This window comes from Podarcis gaigeae (assembly GCF_964106915.1).
Source record: "Podarcis gaigeae genome assembly, chromosome: 14".
NCBI classification, from domain to species: Eukaryota; Metazoa; Chordata; class Lepidosauria; order Squamata; family Lacertidae; genus Podarcis; species Podarcis gaigeae.
This window is the reverse complement of record NC_139690.1, coordinates 47,411,914-47,435,119: the sequence shown is the minus strand read 5'-3', so window position 1 is coordinate 47,435,119 and position 23,206 is coordinate 47,411,914. Positions and strand designations below refer to the sequence as shown.

Here is a 23,206-nt window from a genome sequence, read left to right as displayed (position 1 = left end):
CCGGCTCCCTCAGCCTGAAAGCGAGATGAGCGCTGCAACCCCATAGTCGCCTTTGACTGGACTTAACCGTTCAGGGGCCTTTACCTAATGCCTCTCACTTTCCTGAATGGAGGCTGAAGAGTCTCAATTTTTGTTGGGTGGGATGTACCACATTGTACGGAGGGAAGAAATCACCTCTTGCTCCACCCACTTTGCTTTTGGCCCCACCCACTTCCCCCGCCCACCAGCGGAATGTGGCCTCCAAAATGTTGCTGAAGAAAGGATGCGGTCCCTGAGACGAAAACTCTTCCTGTCTCCCAGTTTAAAGCCTGCCTTTCCTCCCTTCATACCACAGTTACGTTTCGCTTGAGGGGTCCTCACCGTTGCTATTTTGATTTTAAACCGTGCTATTAACTAATTGTCTGAACAATGTCATGTCCAGCCTCGTAACAATAAAGGCTGCTCCCTTGTCATTTCAGGAACAACTTCACAGCAACGCCGAAACTGAACCAGGCCAACGGGACTCACATCCTCCAAGGATCAGAAGCCAGCCATTCCCTTGCCAGCAGCGACCGTAAGGGAACGGCCCGATTTCCTAATCAATATCAGGGAATAGTGAACAATATGGCTTCTTCTGATTTTGCCACCATTGCTGCAGTTCTGATGTAACCTTTCCCAATAGCTTGAGGGGAAAGTTAAACTTCTCGGTTTCAAAACTGCTTTATCCTCACCAGTCTTTTTCCACTGAAAAATGTGAATTCCACTCTTTGAGAAAATTGCAAGTTTTTGTAAGAAGTTTCATTTCTCTAGGGTCACGCCTGCACCATACATGCAAAGCGCTATGGCAGTGCTTTAAACAGCCATGGCGTCCCCTGAGGAATTGTGGGAAATGTTGCTTATTAAGGGTGCTGAAAGTTGTTTCCCTCACAGAACTACAATTCCCAGAGTTCCCTGGGAAAAAGGGATTTATGGTTAAATCACACTGGGAATCGTAGCTCTGTGGGGGGAACAGGGGGGTCCGCTAAACAACTCTCAGCACCCTGAAGAAACTACAGCTTCCAGAATTCTGGAAGCTATAACTGTTTTAAAATGGTATAGTGCTTTATTTATTTGTGGTTTTTAAAATTATTTATCATTTTCATTTTACAATAAGAACAATGAATGATTGTCCAAATGCCAATTACACATTTAATTTCAACTTCCCTCCACTTTCCATGATTCACTTCACGATTTTCTTTTCCACTACATATTACAATGAATCCCTGTCTTTTCATTTTCTAGTTCTCCGTAAGTCACTACGGGTGAATCTGTTCCTGTTTACTTGGGAAATTACCACAAGCATATTAAAAAGTTAACTACGAAACCTTTCCAATCTTCTCTCTCTCTCTCTCTCTCTCTCTCTCTCTCTCTCATCTCAACCTCTTATTCTATTCTATTCATTTCTGTATATTTTACCACTTCCATCTGCCACTCTTCCTTTGTTGGCATTATACCCTCTTTCCACCTCTGGGCATATCAACTTCGAGCTGCTGTAGTTGCAAACATAAAGAGGGACCATTGAGCTTTAAATACAGTGGTGCCTCGCAAGACGAAATTAATCTGTTCCGCGATTCTCTTCGTCTAGCGGTTTTTTCGTCTTGCAAAGCAAGCCCATTGACAGCTTAGCGGATTAGCGCTATTAGCGGTCTAGCGGCTTTTAGCGATCAGCTGAGAAGCGGCTTATCAGCGGAACAGCTGAGAAGCGGCTTCGCGCTTAGGGAAAGGGCGGGAAAAAGCGGGGGGGAAATGCGGGAACTCGCAAGATTTTTTTCGTCTTGCGAAGCAACCCCATAGAGAAATTCGTTTAGCGAAGCGTCTCCAAAAACGGAAAACCCTTTCGTCTAGCGGGTTTTTCGTCTTGCGAGGCGTTCGTCTTGCGGGGCACCACTGTATATGGTGTGAATGGCCCAAAGTGGGGCTGGCGAGTCCAGAGGCCTGATCAGGTCCACAAAGCCTGTTTTTTTCTTATTAGTAGCCAGTCAGAGCCCATCTTCCCCCTCACAGCGCTGAGGTGAGATGAAAGACTGAAACCCCTTGTGTTGACCCAGTGCTGCAATTGTGGGCGTGTATATACCTATGCCTATCTATGTATGTGTGTATGTAATGATTCAGACATCCGAGTGTGTGTTTGGTGGCCATTTTGTCCTCAAAACACCACTGGCATGTGGCCCTCGGACAGTTGGCCATCCTTGAATGCGGCCCCTCTGGCTTGAAAAAGTTTGTCCACTCCCACTCTGGAAATACTTTATTTGACGGAAGACTACTCTGTGCAATTAAAAACAAAACAAAAAGCGATGTATCGGGGCATTGTGGCTTGCCCTTTGTAGTCAATGGTCCATCAACAAAGTGCTCAATGGAAGACAACAGATGGTTTGGTTTTCTAAGATGATGCTGACTGCTAAGGTGCAGACCTGCTGCTGCTTCCTAGGGGATATGTCTGTGCTGTCTGCTCTCTGAATGTCAGCTGCTGGGAGAGTGCTGTGGTGCTCAGGCCTTGTTTGGGGTAACTGTGCCCCTGAAGGACCAGGTGCGCAGCCTGGGAGTAATTTTGGACTCACAGCTGTCCATGGAGGCGCAGGTCAGTTCTGTGTCCGGGGCAGCTGTCTACCAGCTCCACCTGGTACGCAGGCTGAGACCCTGCCTGCCCGCGGACTGTCTCACCAGAGTGGTGCATGCTCTGGTTATCTCCCGCTTGGACTACTGCAATGCGCTCTACTTGGGGCTACCTTTGAAGGTGACCTGGAAACTACAACTAATCCAGAATGCGGCAGCTAGACTGGTGACTGGGGGCGGCCGCCGAGACCATATAACAACCGGTCCTGAAAGACCTACATTGGCTCCCAGTATGTTTCTGAGCACAATTCAAAGTGTTGGTGCTGACCTTTAAAGCCCTAAACGGCCTAGGCCCAGTATACCTGAAGTCCAGCTCCAAGGGCCTTCTGGTGGTTCCCTTACTGTGAGAAGTAAAGCTACAGGGAACCAGGCAGAGGGCCTTCTGGGTGGTGGCACCTGCCCTGTGGAACGCCCTCTCACCAGATGTCAAGGAGATAAAACTATCTGACTTTTAGAAGACATCTGAAGGCAGCCCTGTTTAGGGAAGTTTTTAATGTTTGATATTTTATCGTGTTTTTAATACAGTGGTACCTCGGGTTAAATACTTAATTCGTTCCGGAGGTTTGTTCTTAACCTGAAACTGTTCTTAACCTGAAGCACCACTTTAGCTAATGGGGCCTGCTGCTGCTGCCGTACTGCCGGAGCACGATTTCTCTTCTCATCCTGAAGCAAAGTTCTTAACCCGAGGTACTGAGTTATTGGAGTCTGTAACCTGAAGCGTATGTAACCTGAAGCGTATGCAACCCGAGGTACTACAGTATTCTGTTGGGAGCTGCCCAGAGTGGCTGGGGAAACCCAACCAGATGGGTTGTTGTTGTTTGTGAGTTTCTGCTAATGGCCGTATGGTGAGGACAGAAGGCTGGAGGAGATGGACGGGCCTTTATTCTGATCTGTCAGCGCTCCTCTAAGGTTCTTCCCCCTTTCTCCAACCCTCAGGGTCTCCGGATGAACAGCAAGCTTCTTTCTCTCCAACGCCCGTGGATTCACCCAATAACAGCATCGACACCCCACTGGATACCACCGGAGACATCACCGCTGAGGAAGTGAAGGATTACTTGGCGTAAGTCTCTACCCTTATCTGAGACCTATCTCTATCTAGCCATTCCATCAGACTGCCTCTGTGGGAGGGAGAGAATCAATCACAGAATTATAGAGTTGGAAGGGGCACCAAGGGTCATCTAGTCCAACCTCCTACCATGCAGGAAACTTTTGCCCAACATGGGGCTTGAACCCACGGCCCTCACATTAAGAGTCTCATGCTCTACTGACTGAGCTATCCCAGGCTCGCTCCCATCAGCTTATCCAAAAGCCCAGCCCCTGAACTGTGCCAGCTTGTCAATAGAGGAACAACTGTTTAGAAATTGGTGTCAGGGTTTTGGTTTTTCCTCTTCCGTCCCTGTCCCTTTCCCCTTGTGTGTCATGGGTTTTTTCAGATTGTAAGCCACCTTGTTTTGATTGTATGTAAGCTGCCCTGGGGGCCTTTTTGGCTGAAGAGTGGGGTACAAATGTTCTAAATAATATATATCTATTGATCTATCTATATCTAAACTACATGGCATGATGATGGGAAGACCTGATAACTTCTCCTTAAAATCTGTGAAATGGACGAGGAGTAAACCTAAGCAAACCATTCCAGTGATTGTTATTTAGTTTAAATTCATTTTTTCTATTTAAAAAAATGTTACGGTGATAATGCTTGGCTCCCCTGATTTGGATACTGAAAGGAAAATCTCCTTGTTCAGTGGCAGCATATCCCCAAATGCTAGGGACAAAATGATAACCATCTCTGCCATGCCCTGGGTTCTGTGAGGCAAAAGCGCAGACTGAAAACTTTATAAATAAATAATGTTAAAATCCTGATCTCTCGCAGGCCATCGGAGGAAGCAGAGAGAAATCTGAGGAACATAAATGAGGACGAGGCTCGTTCCCCAGGGATCTTGATCAAATGAGGTACGTTCTGTGAAGAGGAAAGAGTCAGAACTGGTGTCCAGTTCTGGGCACCACAGTTCAAGAAGGACACTGACAAACTGGAACATGTCCAGAGGAGGGCAACCAAAATGGTCAAAGGCCTGGAAACGATGCCTTATGAGGAATGGCTAAGGGAGCTGGGCATGTTTAGCCTGGAGAAGAGGAGGTTAAGGGGTGATATGATAGCCATGTTCAGATATAGAAAAGGATGTCACATAGAGGAGGGAGAAAGGTTGTTTTCTGCTGCTCCAGAGAAGCGGACACGGAGCAATGGATCCAAACTACAAGAAAGAAGATTCCACCTAAACATTAGGAAGAACTTCCTGACAGTAAGAGCTGTTTGACAGTGGAATTTGCTGCCAAGGAGTGTGGTGGAGTCTCCTTCTTTGGAGGTCTTTAAGCAGAGGCTTGACAACCATATGTCAGGAGTGCTCTGATGGTGTTTCCTGCTTGGCAGGGGGTTGGACTCGATGGTCCTTGTGGTCTCTTCCAACTCTATGATTCTAGGTCTTGCCTACATAATTTTTAAGCCTATTTTTGTTTTCCGAGGATCAGGTTGAGGGGTCTGAGCAGAATGGGGGTTCTGGTTTAGACTTCAGGGCTTAGCATAGGTCAGTGGCAAGAAAGAAACCACATTAGACCTGCAAGTCCCCTGGATTTGACCCGGGAGTCCATTTTGGGTGAAACCCCTTCGCCTTTCCCACACTTGACACCAGTGGTGGCGGCAAAGGCAGGTTCTTCCTTTGCAGCTGCAACGGGAATCTTTGCTGCCCTTAATGGGAAATGCCTGACATCACGTGATATGTCCCTGAAGTCATATGGCAGTCAGGTGACTCACTGCCATATGACTTAATGGTGTGCCTGCCTGCATGTAACCCTCTTTCGGTTAACAGCAGCAGAGCAAATTTTGCAACGCCAATTTGACTTAAACCTAATGCAGGTTTGGATAGGGGTGCCAAATTTCAAACAGTGAAAAGAAAAACGTTTTTTGGCAACATTGTTGAGATTTTTTTTAGTTTTGCCCAAAATGGTCAAGCTTCTTTTCCGCCAAAAAATGCCCTTTTCGGCCATACATCCGGATTTTCCCAGACAAAAATCTGAGAAATTCCAGATGTATGGCAACTCTAGGTTTGGATAACGTTTTGATCCTACTGATTCAGTTTCTTATTCATTTTATTTCCATTGCAGTGTTTTGAGTTTTTAGTAGGCAACTTGAAAACTAGGCAGAGAGTGTAGGCTTTTCAAAATAAGGAAACTGAACTTTTGTAAGTGGATGTGTCTAGTTGCAGAGTATCCAGCTCTTAATTCTGTGTTCCTTCTGCAGAGACTACACAAGGTCCCAGTGGCCTGTTTTGGCGCTTGACACCCCCCAGGGACAAAAGACTTTTGACTGTGTGGTAACAGACCGTTGGTCTTTCTTATTCCTCTCCTTCCAGAGACCCTGTTCTGCATTTTCTTAACTACAAAGAGTCATAACGTTTTTCTACCGCACGGCCTGGAAGTGGACTCATGAGGAAGATTTCTTCGTGCTGGGGGGTCTCCCCTATCACCTCTTCCTCGGTACCTCTCCCAAGTTTGCAATCACCAACTTCTTCTTTAAAAAAAAAAATGAAGAAAAGGAAAATGTGCCAACCTCTTCGACAGGACCAAGTTGTCTCTTCCGTTGCACAAAACACACACACTAAAACTCTTAAAACCTTTTTCTAACAAAGCAAAAACGAGACACAAAGTGGGCGCATGGGAGGGGCCTGCCTGTGGCGTCAGGATCCCACCGAGACTGAACCAGCCTCTCTCTTTGGCCGAGGTATCAGCATCAAACTTTGCACGAAAAAGGAGCCTTTTTTAGATATATACAGACACACTTGACGGATGGTTTTGTTTCTGCTTCCTGGTACACCTCTCTGAAACCTCTTGGGATCGAGTGGCTGAATTGCTCTGTTTACATACTTCCAGATTCTCCTTTCCTCCTTTTTTTCTGAGAGCTTTTCCACCCCATCCCACCCTACTTATGGCAACTGGGGAAAACAGGCCTTGATCTTATGGCAAAATGCCTCCCACTTCTGTGGTGCTAGTGAGGAACTCTTTGGAGAAGAGCCCAACCTGAAGAAATTCTTTTGTAATACTGGCAGAAAGTTGTTATTTTGTTCTTGGCTTGCAGAGAACATTTTGTCTAGCTGGGCAGAAGGGTTTTCTTTCAGCGGTGCAGCTGTACAAATTGGGTGCGCAAGAGGCAGGTTTTCGGGAAACGGATCTACGAGGAAACCCACCTGCAGCTGCACATCTTCCCTCCATGTGGTTGAAGTTCTAACCAGCCGCTCAAGAGAGCTCTTGTTACCTCTGCATGGCTGCAAGCTTCGCACCGAATAAGAAAACGTCCGAGTGAATTTCCTGCGTCTCCTGTTTGATGGCGTCCCCTGATCCTCCTTTTCTAGGAACTGTGCATTTTTTTAGGATGGGGGGAAGGAGGAGAGGTACATGAAGGGACACTGGAAATATGGAACTCATAAAGTACAAGTGTTTGCATCTCGCACCTCAGTCCGCCATTTGCTTTCTCAGCCTTATCTGAAAGGATGGCCTTCAAGGTGTTGTGACACGACATTTCCCATCACCCCTGACCCTTGGCCTTGCTGGCTGCTGGGAGTTAAGAGTCAAGCAATACTTGGAGGGTCACAGGTTCACACACACCCCGACCCAAGGAGCATTGGGTCCAGTTATTACCACAAGGTGGCAACTTCCTTCCTGAAAATTTGGCTTGCTAATTTTGACACCTTCTGTTTGATGCCAGCCCTGTGACCCGCCTACGGAGCAATGAGGTGGCAAAAAACTCAGATGACATGCCTATTATTTCTTGCCGAGTGATCTTCAGGTGGGTTTAGGAAGCAGGCTAGTATGCCGTGAGACTTTGGCGGCAGGTTCAAAAGTGTACTGCTATTCACACGTGGCCCTGTTGTAACACCTTTATTACATTTTATTTCTGCTGGTTGGTTGGCGAGAGTTATGATCATGCACTGGTGTTTGAAGCCAGTGAGTTTAACACAAGCAGCTAGATCTGTTTTTTCTTTTTTTTTTTTGCCTAGTGTGTTATTATTTACTCCTTGTCTCCTCCTTTTGCCGCCTCTTAAAATCTCCCCCCTTAACAGAGAGAGGGGAATCTGTGCCTTCCAGATGTCCAGCTAGCATGGTCAGGGATGATGGGAGTTGTGGTCCATCAACATCCAGAGAGCCCAAGCATCTTCTGTGTATCTGTCGGGCAGAGAGGCTGCGACGCCTTGCTTCCCCCATCTGATTCTGTCCCTCGTGTCACATTTTCATTTATTTATGAATCCTGAACTCGAAAGGGCTCCAAGTCACCAGCTCCAGGCCACCCTCTGAAAACAGCTGCCAAATCCTGTTTTGCTATTAAAAGGCAGCCTTTCTTTTCCAGCCAAGCAGTGGGATGCTGGAAATCTGTAGGACCTTATTTGTGTCGAAAGGTGGGACTCTCTTCCCAGCCCCTGGCCCTGGATTTTTGTAATCCGCTTTGAGGATTTTTGGAGAATGGATTTGGAGATGGTTGCATGCAATGACTAACGCAAGCCGTGCTCTCTGTTTTGGGGTGAGCCACCTGAAACATCCAGCTGCATCTTGCAAGGGGCCAAGCCTGGACTTACCCCTCTTCCTTTGCCTGTGTTTCTTAGGGGGCAGGTGGGTGGGACTGTGTCAGTCAGCCTTTAATAGAGGGCTGGGGAACCAGCATCCCTCGAAATGTTGCACTCCAATTCCCATCATCCAGCATGGCCCTTGCTCGAGAATGATGGGACGTTGCAGCCCAGCAAACACTTGGAAGGCCCAGAATTTCCTCCTCTACCTCTGCTTTTAATAAGCAGTCATCTCTTACCTGTGTTTCTTTGGCATATTACCTCCTGCTGGCAGAAGCTCTGGGCCTTTGCAGCCTGTCTTGTGGCCAAGGTAACCTTTGCAGCGACGAAGCGCTGAGTTCAGGTCTTGGCTTGTTTTGTTTCTTTCTTCTTTCGCTGAGGTCTTACAGTATGAGTTGTTTCCTCGTTTTTTTGTTCCCACCGCTGACATTTTAGTGCCAAGAAAAGTTTGGCCAAGTGGGAGAGAAGGGGAGCCAGCCATTATATATATTTGTAAAATTGGGTCTCGGACAGGTACAGACGCTGGCTCAGGCCTGGAAGGTGGAGCAGCTTTCTCCAACTGGGGCTGCTGGGAGTTGGTAGTCCAGAATATCTGGAAGGTACCAAGTTGGCGAAAGCTGGTATTAAGTCTTAAAATAGTGCGGGCTCTGCCTTAGATTGTGGCTGTCTGTTCCATGCGTGGGATCATTTCCTCACTGCTTAATGCCCAGACGTTGCCTCCTGATAATGACGTTACACGAAACTCTTTGTCAGACTTTTTTTTTTGCTTTTTGGTACGGTTTGATTCCTCGCCCCCTCCCCCCAAAACCCAGGCGTGCATGCGAGAGTGTGTGATTTTGCACGGGTGTGCATGTTTGTGAGCGGATGACAGAGCGGAGTTCTATAGTGGAAACGTGCCATTGTGTGTCTTAATTTTTTTTTTTTTTTTGGCAGACTTAATCGTGGAAGGGAGTTGGGGGGGGGGGTTAGTTTCCTTGGTAGAATGTACCCTCTCTGTTGGGACCTTCTTTGTTTTGCTCAGATGACGGATTTAGCATTGTTTAGTTATTAATGCAGGTTTTTAATAATGGAAAAAAATAAAGCATTTAATAATATCTTAAGCTTACATGTGGCTTGTTGTTCCAGGTTCCCTGTTAATTGTGGGTTCATGATGACTTTGTGCCCGTGATGGTATTGGAGGAAGCTAAATGTGATCAATACTGATTGGTGTCTGCAAAGCATTCACAATATACAGCTTTGGTTTCCAGTCCGTTCAGGTCCCTGCAGAAAATCCTGCAGCTGCTTATGCCAAAAACATTCTGTTTTATTTTTTAGGTCTCATGTTTTGTTGTGCTAGGGTGCCCTTCCAGGTGGGAGTGGTGCAATAGCAATGGGAAAACATCGCAGAACAGCTAAGTGAGTGGAATGTGCAGACAGCCATGTTCAAACGCACCCTGAATCATGATGTTAGGCCACTGATAGGTGGGACAAAAAGGATCTAGTTCCGCAGCCCCATTTCACAGGATAGTTGCTGCCATTCGAGGTCACAGAGTTCTGGGTTTCTCTCTGCCCGATTCCTTCCTGATAAGTTTTGAACTCCCATCGGTCCCAGGTAGGCCTGGGCGATAACAGCTTTCCAACGTTGTGATGTATCAGCACCCAAACTTCGTGATTATACAGACACGTTGTGATGTTGAAAAGCGGAAGGAGGAACAAACAGTGTCAGCCCCACGAAGGACCGGGGTGAAACTGCCGCTGCCAGTCCCCCCGGTACAGGGAGGAAGAAGGCAGTGGGAACTTCCTGCCTTCTGAAGGGGGCGAACAAGGGTGGCTTTGAAATGGTGGAAGTCGTCTTATGTCCCGCTTAGGTTAGAGGCTGTTTGCAGCACCCACTGAAGAGCCAAGCAGATTAAGGACCCACCTTGTAATAGATGGAGATTAGCATGGACATGACCTAGAACAGGCCAAATCCTTTTTGGGGTGTGGGGGGGAAGCTTTTGCAGCTGAAAAGTTTCTCCTGTTCTGACACAGAAAATTCAGTGTAAAGGGGGCAACACTTAAAAATGTTACTCTGCTGGAAATAAGCAATATTATGAAAGACCAGGCCAGTCACCAAAACATGAATGTAAAATATCCACAATTTCCTCCTCCCGTACAGGAATTCTGCAAGATACTAACCTATAAAAGGACAACTGCAGCGATTGCATGGTAGGTTTTATATAGATAAAAGGTATGCCTGCTTTTTCCTCAAAATGCACAAGCCACCATACATTTCAAAGGAGACTTTTTTTGCATCCATGAGGTCTAGCAGCAGATAACAACTTTTAAAAGCAATAAACTCGATTTTATTTTATCTGATTTTTAAAATGGACTTCTCCGTCACGGTTTTTCCTGAAGTCTTTTAAGTGCACTGCAAACTCTTTTGCCCAAGTTGAAGGCGCCAGTTGTCTCGCTCCTCTGCCCAGCCTCGCACAACTTGCTTCAAAAAGAGACAGGCCATCCATTTGCAGGAGAGAGGTTGCTGTTACAGACTTCAAACTGGGTCCAGGCTGCAGTGCTCTCAAAGAGCAGAATAAGAAGTCACAGCTCACGTGCATTCTGTTAAATATACTATATATAAAAAAGATCTCTGTGCAAGTGAGAAAGCAACATAGTGATGCTGTAGCTGTAGGAAGAGCCCCAGCGGCAATGTTTTCGCAAGAGTGGGTTCAGGCAGCATCTATTTCACTGCCCCAAGGTGGTGAGGAGAGAGAAAAATTTAGGTGAAAAGTGGTTTGTAAAGGGGGGGTGGGGAGCTTAATAGGCTGGTGCTGTTTCTTTAAAAGGGGAGGGGCAAATTCTAGCTCCTCCTCCAGTAACATTTTGTCCAATCAGCTGGTCTTAAAAACAACAGGATACAGCTGTACTGCCCCTACTTGAGCACTGAGGTCCAGCAGGTGAAATAGAGTCCCATGGAGAGGCCACCACCATCAGCGAGCGGCTTAGGCCGGAGGCTTCCGGAAAACGCTCCAGGCATGGAAGCAGCGGGTGAAGGCAGGTGGTTCGTTGCCTTTCCGAACCAGGCGCAGTTTCCGCGGGTGAGCTGTGTCCTTCGAGCGCATGTGCTGGATGTATACCTGCAGAGAAAACGGAGGGAAATTCAGAGGCAGGAGACAACAAAATGCTGGTTCCCTACACCACACATATAAAAGGGTTGGATTAGGCCACCAAGGGCTTGCCAGCCCCAATACTACCTCTGCTGAGCCTGTCCAGCTATCTTCAAGTTTAAAATTAAAATTTAATTATTTTCATTGCTTTTTATTTTAAGCATTGCTGCTCGGCCAAAAAGGCTCCCAGGAGCAGCTTAATGTACAGTCTAAACAAGACAGTTCCTAAAAGCCAATCTTTTTATTTAAAAAAACCCAGAACATTAAAAACACATCACGCAAGGACAAGGGAAAGGGAGGGAAAAGGAAAAAATGGTTGCATTTCCACTTCGACCTTTTTCCCCAAGGGAGTCTGGGACCGAAAACAATACAAATCAAAAGTAAATTAAAACACGTTAATGACCTAAACACTTGTGATATAGGGTAAATGCTGTTGTGTTCAGGCCTGATCCAGCTCTTAGACCGTTCTTGCTTGTCTCTTAGGCTTGGCATTCTCCTCTCGGCCGGGTACAGGCGAGGCACAGGCCTCACCCTGGTATCGTGGGAGGGGAAGAGGTTGGGCAAGGAGAGAGAAAGGGGATTGAGTGGTTGAAAAAGGAGGAAGGGGCAGAATGAAAGGGGCTGCCCTGCTCTCTTCTAACTCTGGCACCAACCCACTGCCAGCATGTGGCCCCTGCTGGCCGATTCCAAACAGAAATGCGGCCCTCGACTGAAAAACGGTCCCCTGCAAATAGCCAAAAAAGGAGGGTGCTGCGGTCCCTGCCCCAAACCATGACACAACCCCCATGAGTCATTGGACCACGCTCCACAAGCAGAGCGATCTCAACGATGAGCCAGTTTCAGGATTTGTGGGAAACAACAATTATCCCTGCCTGGATAGCTCCGTCGGTTAGAGCCCAGTGCTTATAAAAGGCTGCAGGTTCGATCCCCGTGGGGGGCGGCTGCTTATCCCTGCATTGCAGGAGACCCCTGCCAACTATACAATGCTATGAATGAAACACAATTTGCTCTGAATCAAGTTTTTTTGGGGGTGGGGGTCCCTAGGATTTTGGGGCAATTGTGACATTCTTCCTTACCTGGCAGGCTTTGAGACTCAACTTTATCTCCACCTGGCTGGTCTGTGTTCCTACCCACATGTATACCTGCCGGGGTGGGGGGGGGAAAGAGAAAAAAGTTGGAATAGGTTGAAAACGCAAGTTTAATAGAAATTAAAATTAAAACACGTATCCCAAAATAATCATTTGGCAGGGGGAAGAGTCTTCTCTCATGTCCCGATTCACAGATTTTGCTCCCTTCTTCTATCTGCCCTACAACACTAAAAGCAGTCTGCCTCCCCTCCTCCCTCTTTCTGAGAGGCTGGGAGGAGCTGCCCAACCCCCCAAATTCCCCATTAGGGTGTATTGAATTTTTCAACTTTCAAATCTCCCAGAACGAGGGGTGCTAAAAAGTTATAACACAACTTGGGAAATCAAGAGATAATCTTGGTTAAATTAACCAAATTTAGTTTTGCTTGGTAAGCAAAAGGTATGCACAGGAATCATGGAAAAGGATTGCCAAGTAATTGCAGTTATATGCTATTATTAATTACCTGACGTTTTCAGAAGGCAAAAATTAAAATTATTTGGTTTCCCGAAAGCTGTTTATGTGCTAGTTCATCAAATGTAGACTTAACCAAGCTAATTGTTGTCCAATTGCAAAAATCACAGATTTGAATTCCTCACACCCAAAACAAAAAAATTCCTTCCAGTAGCACCTTAAAGACCAACTAAGTTAGTTCTTGGTATGAGCTTTCGTGTGCATGCACACTTCTTCAGAAGTGTTTTGTTTTGACTATGGCAGACCAACACGGCTACCTATCTTTAACTCACACCCAAAAACGTACTTTTAAGACTCAATAAATCCCCCATGCCGAAAACTTTACCTCACGCCCATTGTCTAGGAGCATGATGTCGTCGTCCGCCAAATCGTCTTGGCAGAAATCCGAGCATTTTTCAGACACTGCAAAATAGCCCTTTTCATTGGAGCACCTGAGAGACAAGGCCAGAATTTCAGTAAAATGGGGAAGGGCTGTGGCTCAGTGACAAAGCACCTGCTTTCATGCAGACGGTCTTAGGTTCAATCCCTGGCAAAAAGGAATCTCCAAACTATCAGCACCCTTAAACTACAGTTCCCAGAGTTCTTCGGTGGAAGCCGCAATAGTTAAAGAGGTATCATTGTGCAGTCACAGAATTCTGGGAGCCCCCAAAGAATTCTGGGAGCTGCAGTCTTTTCATGGGTGCTGAGAGTTGTTAGAAAACCCCTGTTCCCCCTCAAATAGCTCTGAGTCCCACAGTTCCTTGGGAAGAGAGAGAGATTGTTCAATCCCTCTCTGGGATTTGTAGTCCTGTGAACAGGATAGGGCAGGAGTCAGCAAACCTTTTCAGCAGGGGGCTGGTCCACTGTCCCTCAGACCATGTGGGGGGCCAGACTATATTTTTTTGGGGGGGAATGAATGAATTCCTATGCTCCACAAATAACCCAGAGATGCATTTTAAATAAAAGCACACATTCTACTCATGTAAAAACACCAGGCAGGCCCCACAAACAACACAGAGATGCATTTTAAATAAAAGGACACATTCATGTAAAAACACACTTATTCCCGGACCGTCTGTGGGCCGGATTGAGAAGGCGATTGGCCATGGCCTTTGATGGAAATGAGTAACCTCTCTGGAAACAGGACTAGCTATTACGCTTCTTATGAATGGCTTGAGGGTTTTTTTTTTAATTTAAAAAAATCAGGTTTATAATGCAAGTTGCTGGACTTTGTGACTTCATGGAATTGTGTGAAATTGCATGTCGGAAGGGCATGAGATTTTAGAAGCTGAAGGAAGGGCACAATAACATTAAAGGTAAAGGGACCCCTGACCATTAGGTCCAGTCGTGGCCGATTCTGGGGTTATGGCGCTCATCTCGCTCTATAGGCCGAGGGAGCCGGCGTCTGTCCACAGACAGCTTCTGGGTCATGTGGCCAGCATGACTAAGCCGCTTCTGACGAACCAGAGCAGCACACGGAAATGCCGTTTACCTTCCCGCCGGAGCGGTACCTATTTATCTACTTCCACTAGCGTGCTTTCGAACTGCTAGGTTGACAGGAGCAGGGACCGAGCAACGGGAGCTCACCCCGTCGCGGGGATTCGAACCGCCGACCTTCAGATCGGCACGTCCTAGGCTCTGTGGTTTAACCCACAGCGCCACTCGCATCCCTACAATAACGTTACGGTCAGTTGAGTGGGGCTTCAGTGCCAAGGGGTCAGGAAACTTGCAGCACAGCAGGTGCCCTTGTCTCCAACCCCCCCTGCCCCCCCACGGTGACCGTGTAAGATAGGACTGATGGGCATTGGAGTCCAGCAAACTCTGAAGTGCCACAGGTCGCCCACCCCGTTGTACGATGCCCCCCTCCCTGGTTTTCAAAGCTTATGCTAATGCCCCTGAAGTAGGTAAAATATTTTTCATGGGAAGGAAGAGAGTGAGGGGAGGACCAAGAGGAACAGCGCTCACCTGAAAAGGCGAGAATACTTCATGTAGTCTGCATCTCCGTCATAAGGCTTCTGTGCACCAATTCCAACCCAGAAGAAGTTCTCAGGCTCCTCTCCCTCATTTATCACCTGGAACAAAAGGGGGAGGGCCATTTTGAGGCAGGTAAGACAGGGCTTCTGGGTCAATAATAATAATAATAATTATCCAGAGGAGGGCAACCAAAATGGTCAAAGGCCTGGAAACGATGCCTTATGAGGAACGGCTAAGGGAGCTGGGCATGTTTAGCCTAGAGAAGAGGAGGTTAAGGGGTGATATGATAGCCATGTTCAAATATATAAAAGGATGTCACATAGAGGAGGGAGAAAGTTTGTTTTTTGCTGCTCCAGAGAAGCGGACACGGAGCAATGGATCCAAAGTACAAGAAAGAAGATTCCACCTAAACATTAGGAAGAACTTCCTGACAGTAAGAGCTGTTTGACAGTGGAATTTGCTGCCAAGGAGTGCGGTGGAGTCTCCTCCTTTGGAGGTCTTTAAGCAGAGGCTTGACAACCATATGTCAGGAGTGCTCTGATGGTGTTTCCTGCTTGGCAGGGGGTTGGACTCGATGGCCCTTGTGGTCTCTTCCAACTCTATGATTCTATGATTCTATTCTATAATAATAATAATAATTTATTATTTATACCCCACCCATCTGGTTGGGCTTCCCCAGCCACTCTGGGCGGCTTCCAAAAAATATATATAAATACTGTAATACATTATTGCCACCAACTGTGGAGGCAGAACAGAGATGTCCCAGCTAGCGGTCTTCAATGGCTCTCTCCTTCAGATGGGATTCAGTTCAGGCTCACGCCAGCAGAAACCCTGCAGGCTCCGTGAACACCCAGAACAAACCGTAAGTTCCCCAGAGGTCATCCAGCCCAATCCCCCAATTTACCCTCCCCAATCTGCCTGATGCCAGGGATAGCTTTGTAACCAGGGCGGGCTGTGAGCAGTGCCAGATTTACGTATAAGCTAAACAAGCCACTCTCTTGGCCCCTTCCCCCCCAAAATTACGAGTATTTGTAAATTGTGTTTCTAAAGGAACTTTTGTTATTGCCAAATGCCAATGTGTTTGGCATTATTAAGTTTGGTATGAATTAAAAAATCGTTTTAAGTTAGAGCTTAAGAATTATTTCACTATTAATATACTTCTTAATTGCATTTCACTATTAATATACTGTATTTTTTGCTCCATAAGATGCACTTTTTTCCTCCTAAAAAGTAAGGGGGAATGTGTGTGCATCTTATGGAGCGAAAGCAGGCGGGAGGCTCTGCTCAGCGTTCCCTTTAAAGGGCTGCGCGGAGCGTGTGTGCGGTTCTTGGGGGCTTTTCCGCGAGGTGGGAGAAGAAACTGACAGGCTGCCCTCTGTCCCTTCCCCCACCTCCCAGAAAAGCCAGCAAGAGCCGCTGCCTGGCTCTGCTCAGAGCTCCCTCGTCCCGCTTTGCTGGAAAGCCAGCAGAACAAGAGGCTCTGCGCAGCTATCTCTCTTGCTCTGCTGGCTTCTCAGTGAAGCGGGAGGGGGGACGGAAGGCTTTAAAGCAAGAAAAGCAAGAGCCGCTTACATGCTCTGCGAAGAATATATTTTTTCTTGCTTTCCCCCTCTATAAACTAGGTGCGCCTTATGGTCAGCTGCATCTTACGGAGCAAAAAACATGGTACTTCTTCTTAATTGTATTTCAGTTCAACAGTTACTTTGATAAAATACATGTTTTGCTATGTGCAAATGGCTTTAGATACCTATTAGGTCCAAAAATTTTGTTTTTGTTTAGTCGTGTCCGACCCTTTGTGACCCCATGGACCACTTCTGTCTTCCACTGCCTCCCGCAGTTTGGTCAAACTCATAAATTACCATCTAGCATATATTCAACACTTTGTTGTTGACAAAGGACAGCTAGACATATAAAGGTCCCCATTACCTTCAGCAGCTTAGGGCCTCATCAAACCTAAATCTGGCCCTGGCTGCAAGGAAAGAGGATGGGAAACAGTCCGCTTCACCATCTCACGCGCAGCCCCCCCCCCCCGCCCGGCCATTGTTTTCCTGCTCTGACTCACCTGCTTGCTGTAGGAGTCATCAAACATGCAGTTCATCATGTCCTCAGCCAGCTTGGCTTCATCCGGGTCGGCGGCCCGGCCCACCCAGGTGTATACAATGCCTTGGTTGTCCGTGCTTTCAAAGGGAACCTGGAGAAAAAGGGGGGAAACGTTGAAAGGGAACCCCATAACCTCCTGGAGAGTTTCCGTACATAGCGAGTTCAGTGTGTCCGGCCAAAGAGTGGACTTTGTAGTAGTGTGACTCATGCAACACGTTGGCGATTTATATACACAGAATAATACAGTGGTGCCTCGCAAGACGAAAAGAATCCGTCCTGCGAGTCTTTTCGTCTTGCGGTTTTTTCGTCTTGCGAAGCAAGCCCATTAGCGGCTTAGCGCTATTAGCGGATGAGCTGATAAGCGGTTTAGCGGATGAGCTGATAAGCGGCTTAGCGGATCAGCTGATAAGCGGCTTAGCGGCTTAGGAAAAGGGGGGGAGGGGAAAAAAACCCCAGGAACTCGCAAGACATTTTCGTCTTGCAAAGCAAGCCCATAGGAAATTCGTTTTGCGAAGCACCTCCAAAACGGAAAACTCTTTCGTCTAGTGAGTTTTCCGTCTTGCGAGGCATTCGTCTTGCGGGGCACCACTGTAATTATACAATTATCAACCTTCTGAGAAAAATACAAAACATTAAACAAAGCCACAGAGACTTGCAAAATACCCAATCCATGATGAACTTACAATGGCTGGTTTCAATAGATTTTTCAAATGCTTAACTCAGCCTTTTAGATAAAGTTCATGAAGATACCAACAAAAGGTAAGTTCGGGGTTGCTCACAATACTGAGAGATACTAGAGTGGTGTTGTAGATAGATGTTAATGAAGTTGTAGATGACAGGGTGGACTTTGGCTGCTGCTATTGCACACAAAGAGATGCTTGCAGAGCAAGAAGACGATAGTTTATTATGGGAAGCACATACCTAGGCTGGGAAAAGGTGTCTAGTTCCAACCGAACTAACTTATCTGGAGAAAACAAAGGTAGCCAGGCTAGTTCCTCTGTTCTCTCAGGGGGTCATTAAAGGTGACATCTCATCTCGAGGTGGAAGTGTGAGGAAGTTGCAAAACAGGATACAGGTATGGGTCTAAATACCTGGAAGAGGTGCTGGTCTAAACCATGGGTAGGCAAACTAAGCCCCAGGGGCAGGATCTGGCCCAATCACCTTCTCAATCTGGCCTTCGGATGGCCTGGGAATCAGTGTGTTTTTACATGTGTCCTTTTATTTAAAATGCATCTCTGGGTTATTTGTGGGACATAGGAATTCATTCATTTATTTCCCCCCCCAAAATATAGTCCGTCCCCCCACAAGCTTTGAGGGACAGTGGACCGGCCCCCTGCTGAAAAAGTTTGCTGACCCCTGGTAAACCAGTGGTTCTCAAACTTTTTTCTCTGGGCCACACTTTCAGAACAACATTTTGCCTGCACCACATGGAATTTTTAATTAATAAGAAATACACTGGAAAAGACAACTAGGATTGTCCTAAGTATCACTCGATGCTCTGGCTCTCATTTTGAAAAGATATCTATCCGTATTCTAAAAATAAAATATGTATTTTGATACTATACTACACTGAAATGTTTAAATGTTTCTTGGGTTGTCCTTGAATCTTCCTGCCATTTGAGATATGGAGGTCAGCAAAGAGGTCAAAAGTACAGGGAATTTAGAGATCTCTGACTCCGTTTTAACCATTCACAATAAGGTGCCCCCAAACTTCCAACACAACCCCCTCACCATCAACGTTGGGGGACAAAAGTATAGAAGGATGTTATGACAGGGACTTTAATTTCCTGTTCATTCTTTGAGGGTTGAATCGGATCTACTCATTTATGCATATTGCTGTTGAGTATTTCAGGTTGTTTTTACTCTTGTTTTTGTAAGTTGCCTTGTGTCAGTTTTGTGGGAAAAGCGGCCAAGCAATTTTATTATTATTATTGCTGTTAATAAGAATGTTAATAGGGGGGAAAAAATCACAGACGTCAGAAGGTTGACCTGGCACTACGGTTGTGGCCAGTGACAGATCAATCTTCGTTTTTTCCTGTTCTGAAAAGGGCGCTCTTGAAGAGAATGCTCTCTAAGGAAGAACTGTTAAATACAATCCAAAATGGTTTCTTAAATCCAGGTTGCAGACTTCTGGATCCAGGAGTGTGTGCAAGTGTGTGCATCACCATTCACAAGAAGCAAGGAAAAGAGGCCTCAAAATTTTCCACTGCACCTTTTAAAAGATGATTAGTGAATATGTTGCACAATATAGGTTCTGTGACTTGCCAAATGCAAGAAAAGCCACCAAAATTCAATACTGGCGGAATTTAGCTTTTTCAAGCACCTCGTTTTCATGAATTCATTTTTAAGAACAAGTTGCTAGCCCTTATGAATGCTGGACGTTCTTCAGTGCTCCCCCCCCCCCCCCCGGGGAACGCATACCCCTAAACATTTTGTGAATCTAAGTTTGGCCTCATTAAGGGGCAGTATTTCAATATGAGTCGGAAAATGAGAGGACCCCCTAAATATTTTTTTAGAAAAAAAGCACTGCATTTCCTACAAGAGAGACACAAAACGTTTGATTCCTGAGTATGCTAAAGCAAAACGAATTTCCCTATGGGCTTGCTTCGCAAGACGAAAATGTCTTGCGAGTTCCTGCAGGTTCTTTCCCCTTTTCCCCCCCTTTTCCTAAGACGCTAAGCCGCTTATCAGCTGATCCGCTAAAAGCCGCTAAACCGCTAATAGCGCTAATCCGCTAAGCTGTCAATGGGCTTGCTTCGCAAGACGAAAAAACCGCTAGACGAAGAGCCTCACGGAACGGATTAATTTCGTCTTGCGAGGCACTACTGTATTAGAGAAAGCAGCAGTATAAAATCCTATAAGGAGTTTAATTCCACTTTAAAAGGTGAACAGGATTTGAAAACCAGACTATAAAGTATTAGACTTAGACACTGACAAAGAGGTTACCTTCAGGATAAAACAAAACTCGGAGTTGAGAAGGCTGGAGTCTGTGTTGATCTGGATACATCTGGGAAGAAAGGGGGAAGAAAAAATGGTATTCAATCGCAATCGGCAACACGCAGAGAAAAGGTGAAAGTTAACACCTGTCCTTGTGATTATGCCCATTTCTGAGAAGAACAACCAGGAAGTTGGCGAGAATGCTGGAAACCGTCCTCTGAGGAACAAGTGAAGATGCAGAGTACAGTGGTGCCTCGCAAGACGAAAAGAATCCGTTCCGCGAGTCTATTCGTCTTGCGGTTTTTTCGTCTTGCGAAGCAAGCCCATTAGCGGCTTAGCGGCTTAGCACTATTAGCAGCTTAGCGGATCAGCTGATAAGCGGCTTAGAAAAAGGGGGGGGGAACTGCAGGAACTTGCAAGACATTTTCGTCTTGCAAAGCAAGCCCATAGGAAATTCGTTTTGCAAAGCGCCTCCAAAACGGAAAACCCTTTCGTCTAGCGGGTTTTCCGTCTTGCGAAGCGTTCGTCTTGCGGGGCACCATTGTATGTTTAGCCTGATGGAAAGACCCACAATTGTGATGGGGAGAAAGGTGCTGCTAATGCTTAATATAGGCAGCCAGGTAAAGGTAAAGGGACCTAAAGGGGCCAGAGGGAAGAGCCACTCACCGGGTGCAGAGGGCACTGCCGTTCGTACGGATGTGGTAGAGGCTGGGTTGAAGCCCATCATCTCTCGCTTTCCTCTTGCCCTTGTGGATGATGAATTTCCGCTTGAAGTGGGAGAGAAACTTGGGGTTCTCCTGCTGCTGAGTCATCCGCACGACCTGAAAAACGATGGAAGGAGGAGCCGAGGAGGATTACCATACTTTTCCATGTATAAGACGCCCCCTTGTATAAGACGCCCCCAATTTTCGGGGACTCAAACTTAAGAAAATGGGGGGGGGGGGGAATCGCACGTCAACAATATGCACTGAACGTGTGTACTGCCCCCTTTTAACATCATAATTTTTTTGGGGGGGGGGAACCCTCGTCTAATACACAGAAAAGTACAGTACCATTCATGGCCACGATTCCTCTTATATTAAGTGGTTGACTAAATAACCACAGTGCAGAGTGCCTTTGTTCTGGGTTCCAGCCGGCCATGTTCCCTCCCTTTTATTTATACATTTCAAGTTTATACATTTCATTAGTTTTACAATCAATTTAACATTTCTTTATAATGAGTGCAAGCCAGAAGCACATGAGCCACTGACTCAATACTGCTGTCTCCACAGGGACATAACAGTTTCCACAGTGGATTTTTTTGAAATCGACCCTCAGGTATCACCAAAATTGCTCACCTCCAGCTTCCCAGGGAAAAGGTTCTCGAATTTCTTCTGGAGGCTGAAAGTGAATGTGAGCCAGCCCATGTTGGAGGCCTCCCTGCCTTGCCAAAAATAAACAACGCACTGGAAATCTTCCTCGGGCTGCTTCTCCTCTTCTTCTTCCTCCTCCTCCTCCTCTTCCTCCTCCTCTCCCTCGGCAGCCCCTTCGGGTCTCTTCTTCTTCTTCTTCTTCTTCTCCTCCTCCTCCTCTTGCTCCTCGCTCTCCACGGGGACCCAGTACCTTTGAAGGCACAAAGCACAGTGACTCGCTCAGCGATGGCGGCAGCTTGCTCCCTCCTCCCGAGGAAGCTTCAGCATGGATCGCAAGCCCCATCTGCACCACAGGGCTCAAAGGCGGAGCCAAGCAGGACCGGTGAGGGGTGTGGCCTAGCGAGAAGGGGTGTGGCCAAGGAGGCGTGGCTTGGGGAGAGCCCCCAGGGCCGGACTGAGAGGTGTGGAGGGCCCAGGCGGACCCGTGGCCTGGTTCAGTATAAGTCAGCTCCGTAGGCTTGTTTTCCAGACACAACGGAAACACTCTCATTTGGTCCAAATCCTGCAGTGCTCGGGGGTTGGACTAGATGACCTTTGGGGGACCCCTTCCAACTCTACAAATTCCATGATTCTGCATTGGATCGGACTGGACAGAGAAGGGAAATAAAGAGGGAGGCAATGCCTGCGGAGGTGGGTGGGTGAGGGACAACAAGGGCCTGTTTACCGGCACAGGAAGACGTAGCAATCCTGGGTGTGGAAATGCCCAAATTCCTCCTCAGGAAGGCGGGCGAACTTCTTGCCTTCCAGGACAAAGCCCTCCATGCCATCCAGGTCTTCGTTCCATTCCTCCATGAGCTGCTCCGCCTGCCCCCCAAGAAAGAAAGAGTTGAGTTGCAGTGGGGTTGACGGCAGAACTAAGAGGAAGACTGAACGTAGCAGTGAGGAGGTGTCACTCACCGTATTTTTCACTCCATAAGACGCACTTTTTCCTCCTAAAAAGTAAGGGGATGTGTCTGTGCGTCTTATGGAGTGAATGCTTATGGACAGCGGCGGAATCCGGCTGCATTCGTGAGCGGAGGATCTATGGCTCCCCTTCCTTTCCTCCTCCTTGACTCATTTTGAAGCAGCAAAGCGGGAGAGGAGCCGCTTACACGGGTCTAAGCGGCTCCTGTCCAGCTTTGCTGCTTTAAAGCAAGCTGGGGAGGAGGGACGGGCGGGCTCCCCTTCCTTCCCCCCTCTGTGGCTCACTTTAAAGCAGCAAAGTGGAAAAGGAGCCGCTTATACGAGAGGAGGCTGCTGGAGTTCCAGTGTTGGGTTCGTCCGGGGAGTGTGCTGCCTCCCCGCTCGTCGCTCCTTGAGTGCGTGCGCTACAGAAACATACAGCTCCTGTCCCTCTCACTCTGATGTAAAGGTAACAGTAAAGGGACCCCTGACCATTAGGTCCAGTCGTGGCCAACTCTGGGGTTGCGGCGCTCATCTCGCTTTACTGGGCGAGGAAGTACAGTTTCTGGGTCATGTGGCCAGCATGACTAAGCCGCTTCTGGTGAACCAGAGCAGCGCACGGAAACACCGTTTACCTTCCCGCTGGAGCAGTACCTATTTATCTACTTGCCCTTTGACGTGCTTTCGAACTGCTAAGTTGGCAGGAGCTGGGACCAAGCAAGGGGAGCTCACCCCGTCACGGGGATTCGAACCGCCGACCTTCTGTTCGGCAAGTCCTAGGCTCTGTGGTTTAACCCATAGCGCCACCCGTGTCCCTATATCACTCTGATATACAGGAAGTTTATTACTAAAATAGTTTAGTACAACATTTGATTCAGAATATTCCCCCCCCCCCCCCGTTTTCCTCCTTTAAAAACTAGGTGCGTCTTATGGGCAGATGCATCTTATGGAGCAAAAAATATGG

At 47.1% G+C, this 23,206-nt stretch overlaps 2 protein-coding genes across 7 annotated transcripts in view; one reads left to right on the top strand and one right to left on the bottom strand.

Annotated features, from left to right (window-relative positions):
• Positions 1–9,337, top strand: part of LLGL1 (LLGL scribble cell polarity complex component 1) — an 85,047-nt gene extending 75,710 nt beyond the window's left edge. For all 6 annotated transcript variants that reach the window (XM_083711341.1, XM_083711343.1, XM_083711342.1 and 3 more), the window contains exons 20-23: positions 459–553; positions 3,568–3,691; positions 4,502–4,581; positions 5,924–9,337. In XM_083711341.1, the coding sequence (XP_083567467.1) occupies positions 459–553; positions 3,568–3,691; positions 4,502–4,580 (298 nt within the window). In that variant the 3' untranslated portion in view covers position 4,581; positions 5,924–9,337. The remainder of the gene's footprint in view (positions 1–458; positions 554–3,567; positions 3,692–4,501; positions 4,582–5,923) is intronic.
• Positions 9,338–10,417: 1,080 nt separating this feature from the next.
• FLII (FLII actin remodeling protein) overlaps positions 10,418–23,206 on the bottom strand; it is a 53,641-nt gene continuing 40,852 nt past the window's right edge. Inside the window, exons 22-30 of the mRNA XM_083711313.1 lie at positions 22,025–22,164; positions 21,286–21,550; positions 20,615–20,769; positions 19,958–20,018; positions 16,974–17,102; positions 14,903–15,009; positions 13,284–13,389; positions 12,439–12,504; positions 10,418–11,332 (exon numbers count right to left, since the gene is read on the bottom strand). Of these exons, the coding sequence (XP_083567439.1) occupies positions 11,198–11,332; positions 12,439–12,504; positions 13,284–13,389; positions 14,903–15,009; positions 16,974–17,102; positions 19,958–20,018; positions 20,615–20,769; positions 21,286–21,550; positions 22,025–22,164 (1,164 nt within the window). The 3' untranslated portion in view covers positions 10,418–11,197. The remainder of the gene's footprint in view (positions 11,333–12,438; positions 12,505–13,283; positions 13,390–14,902; positions 15,010–16,973; positions 17,103–19,957; positions 20,019–20,614; positions 20,770–21,285; positions 21,551–22,024; positions 22,165–23,206) is intronic.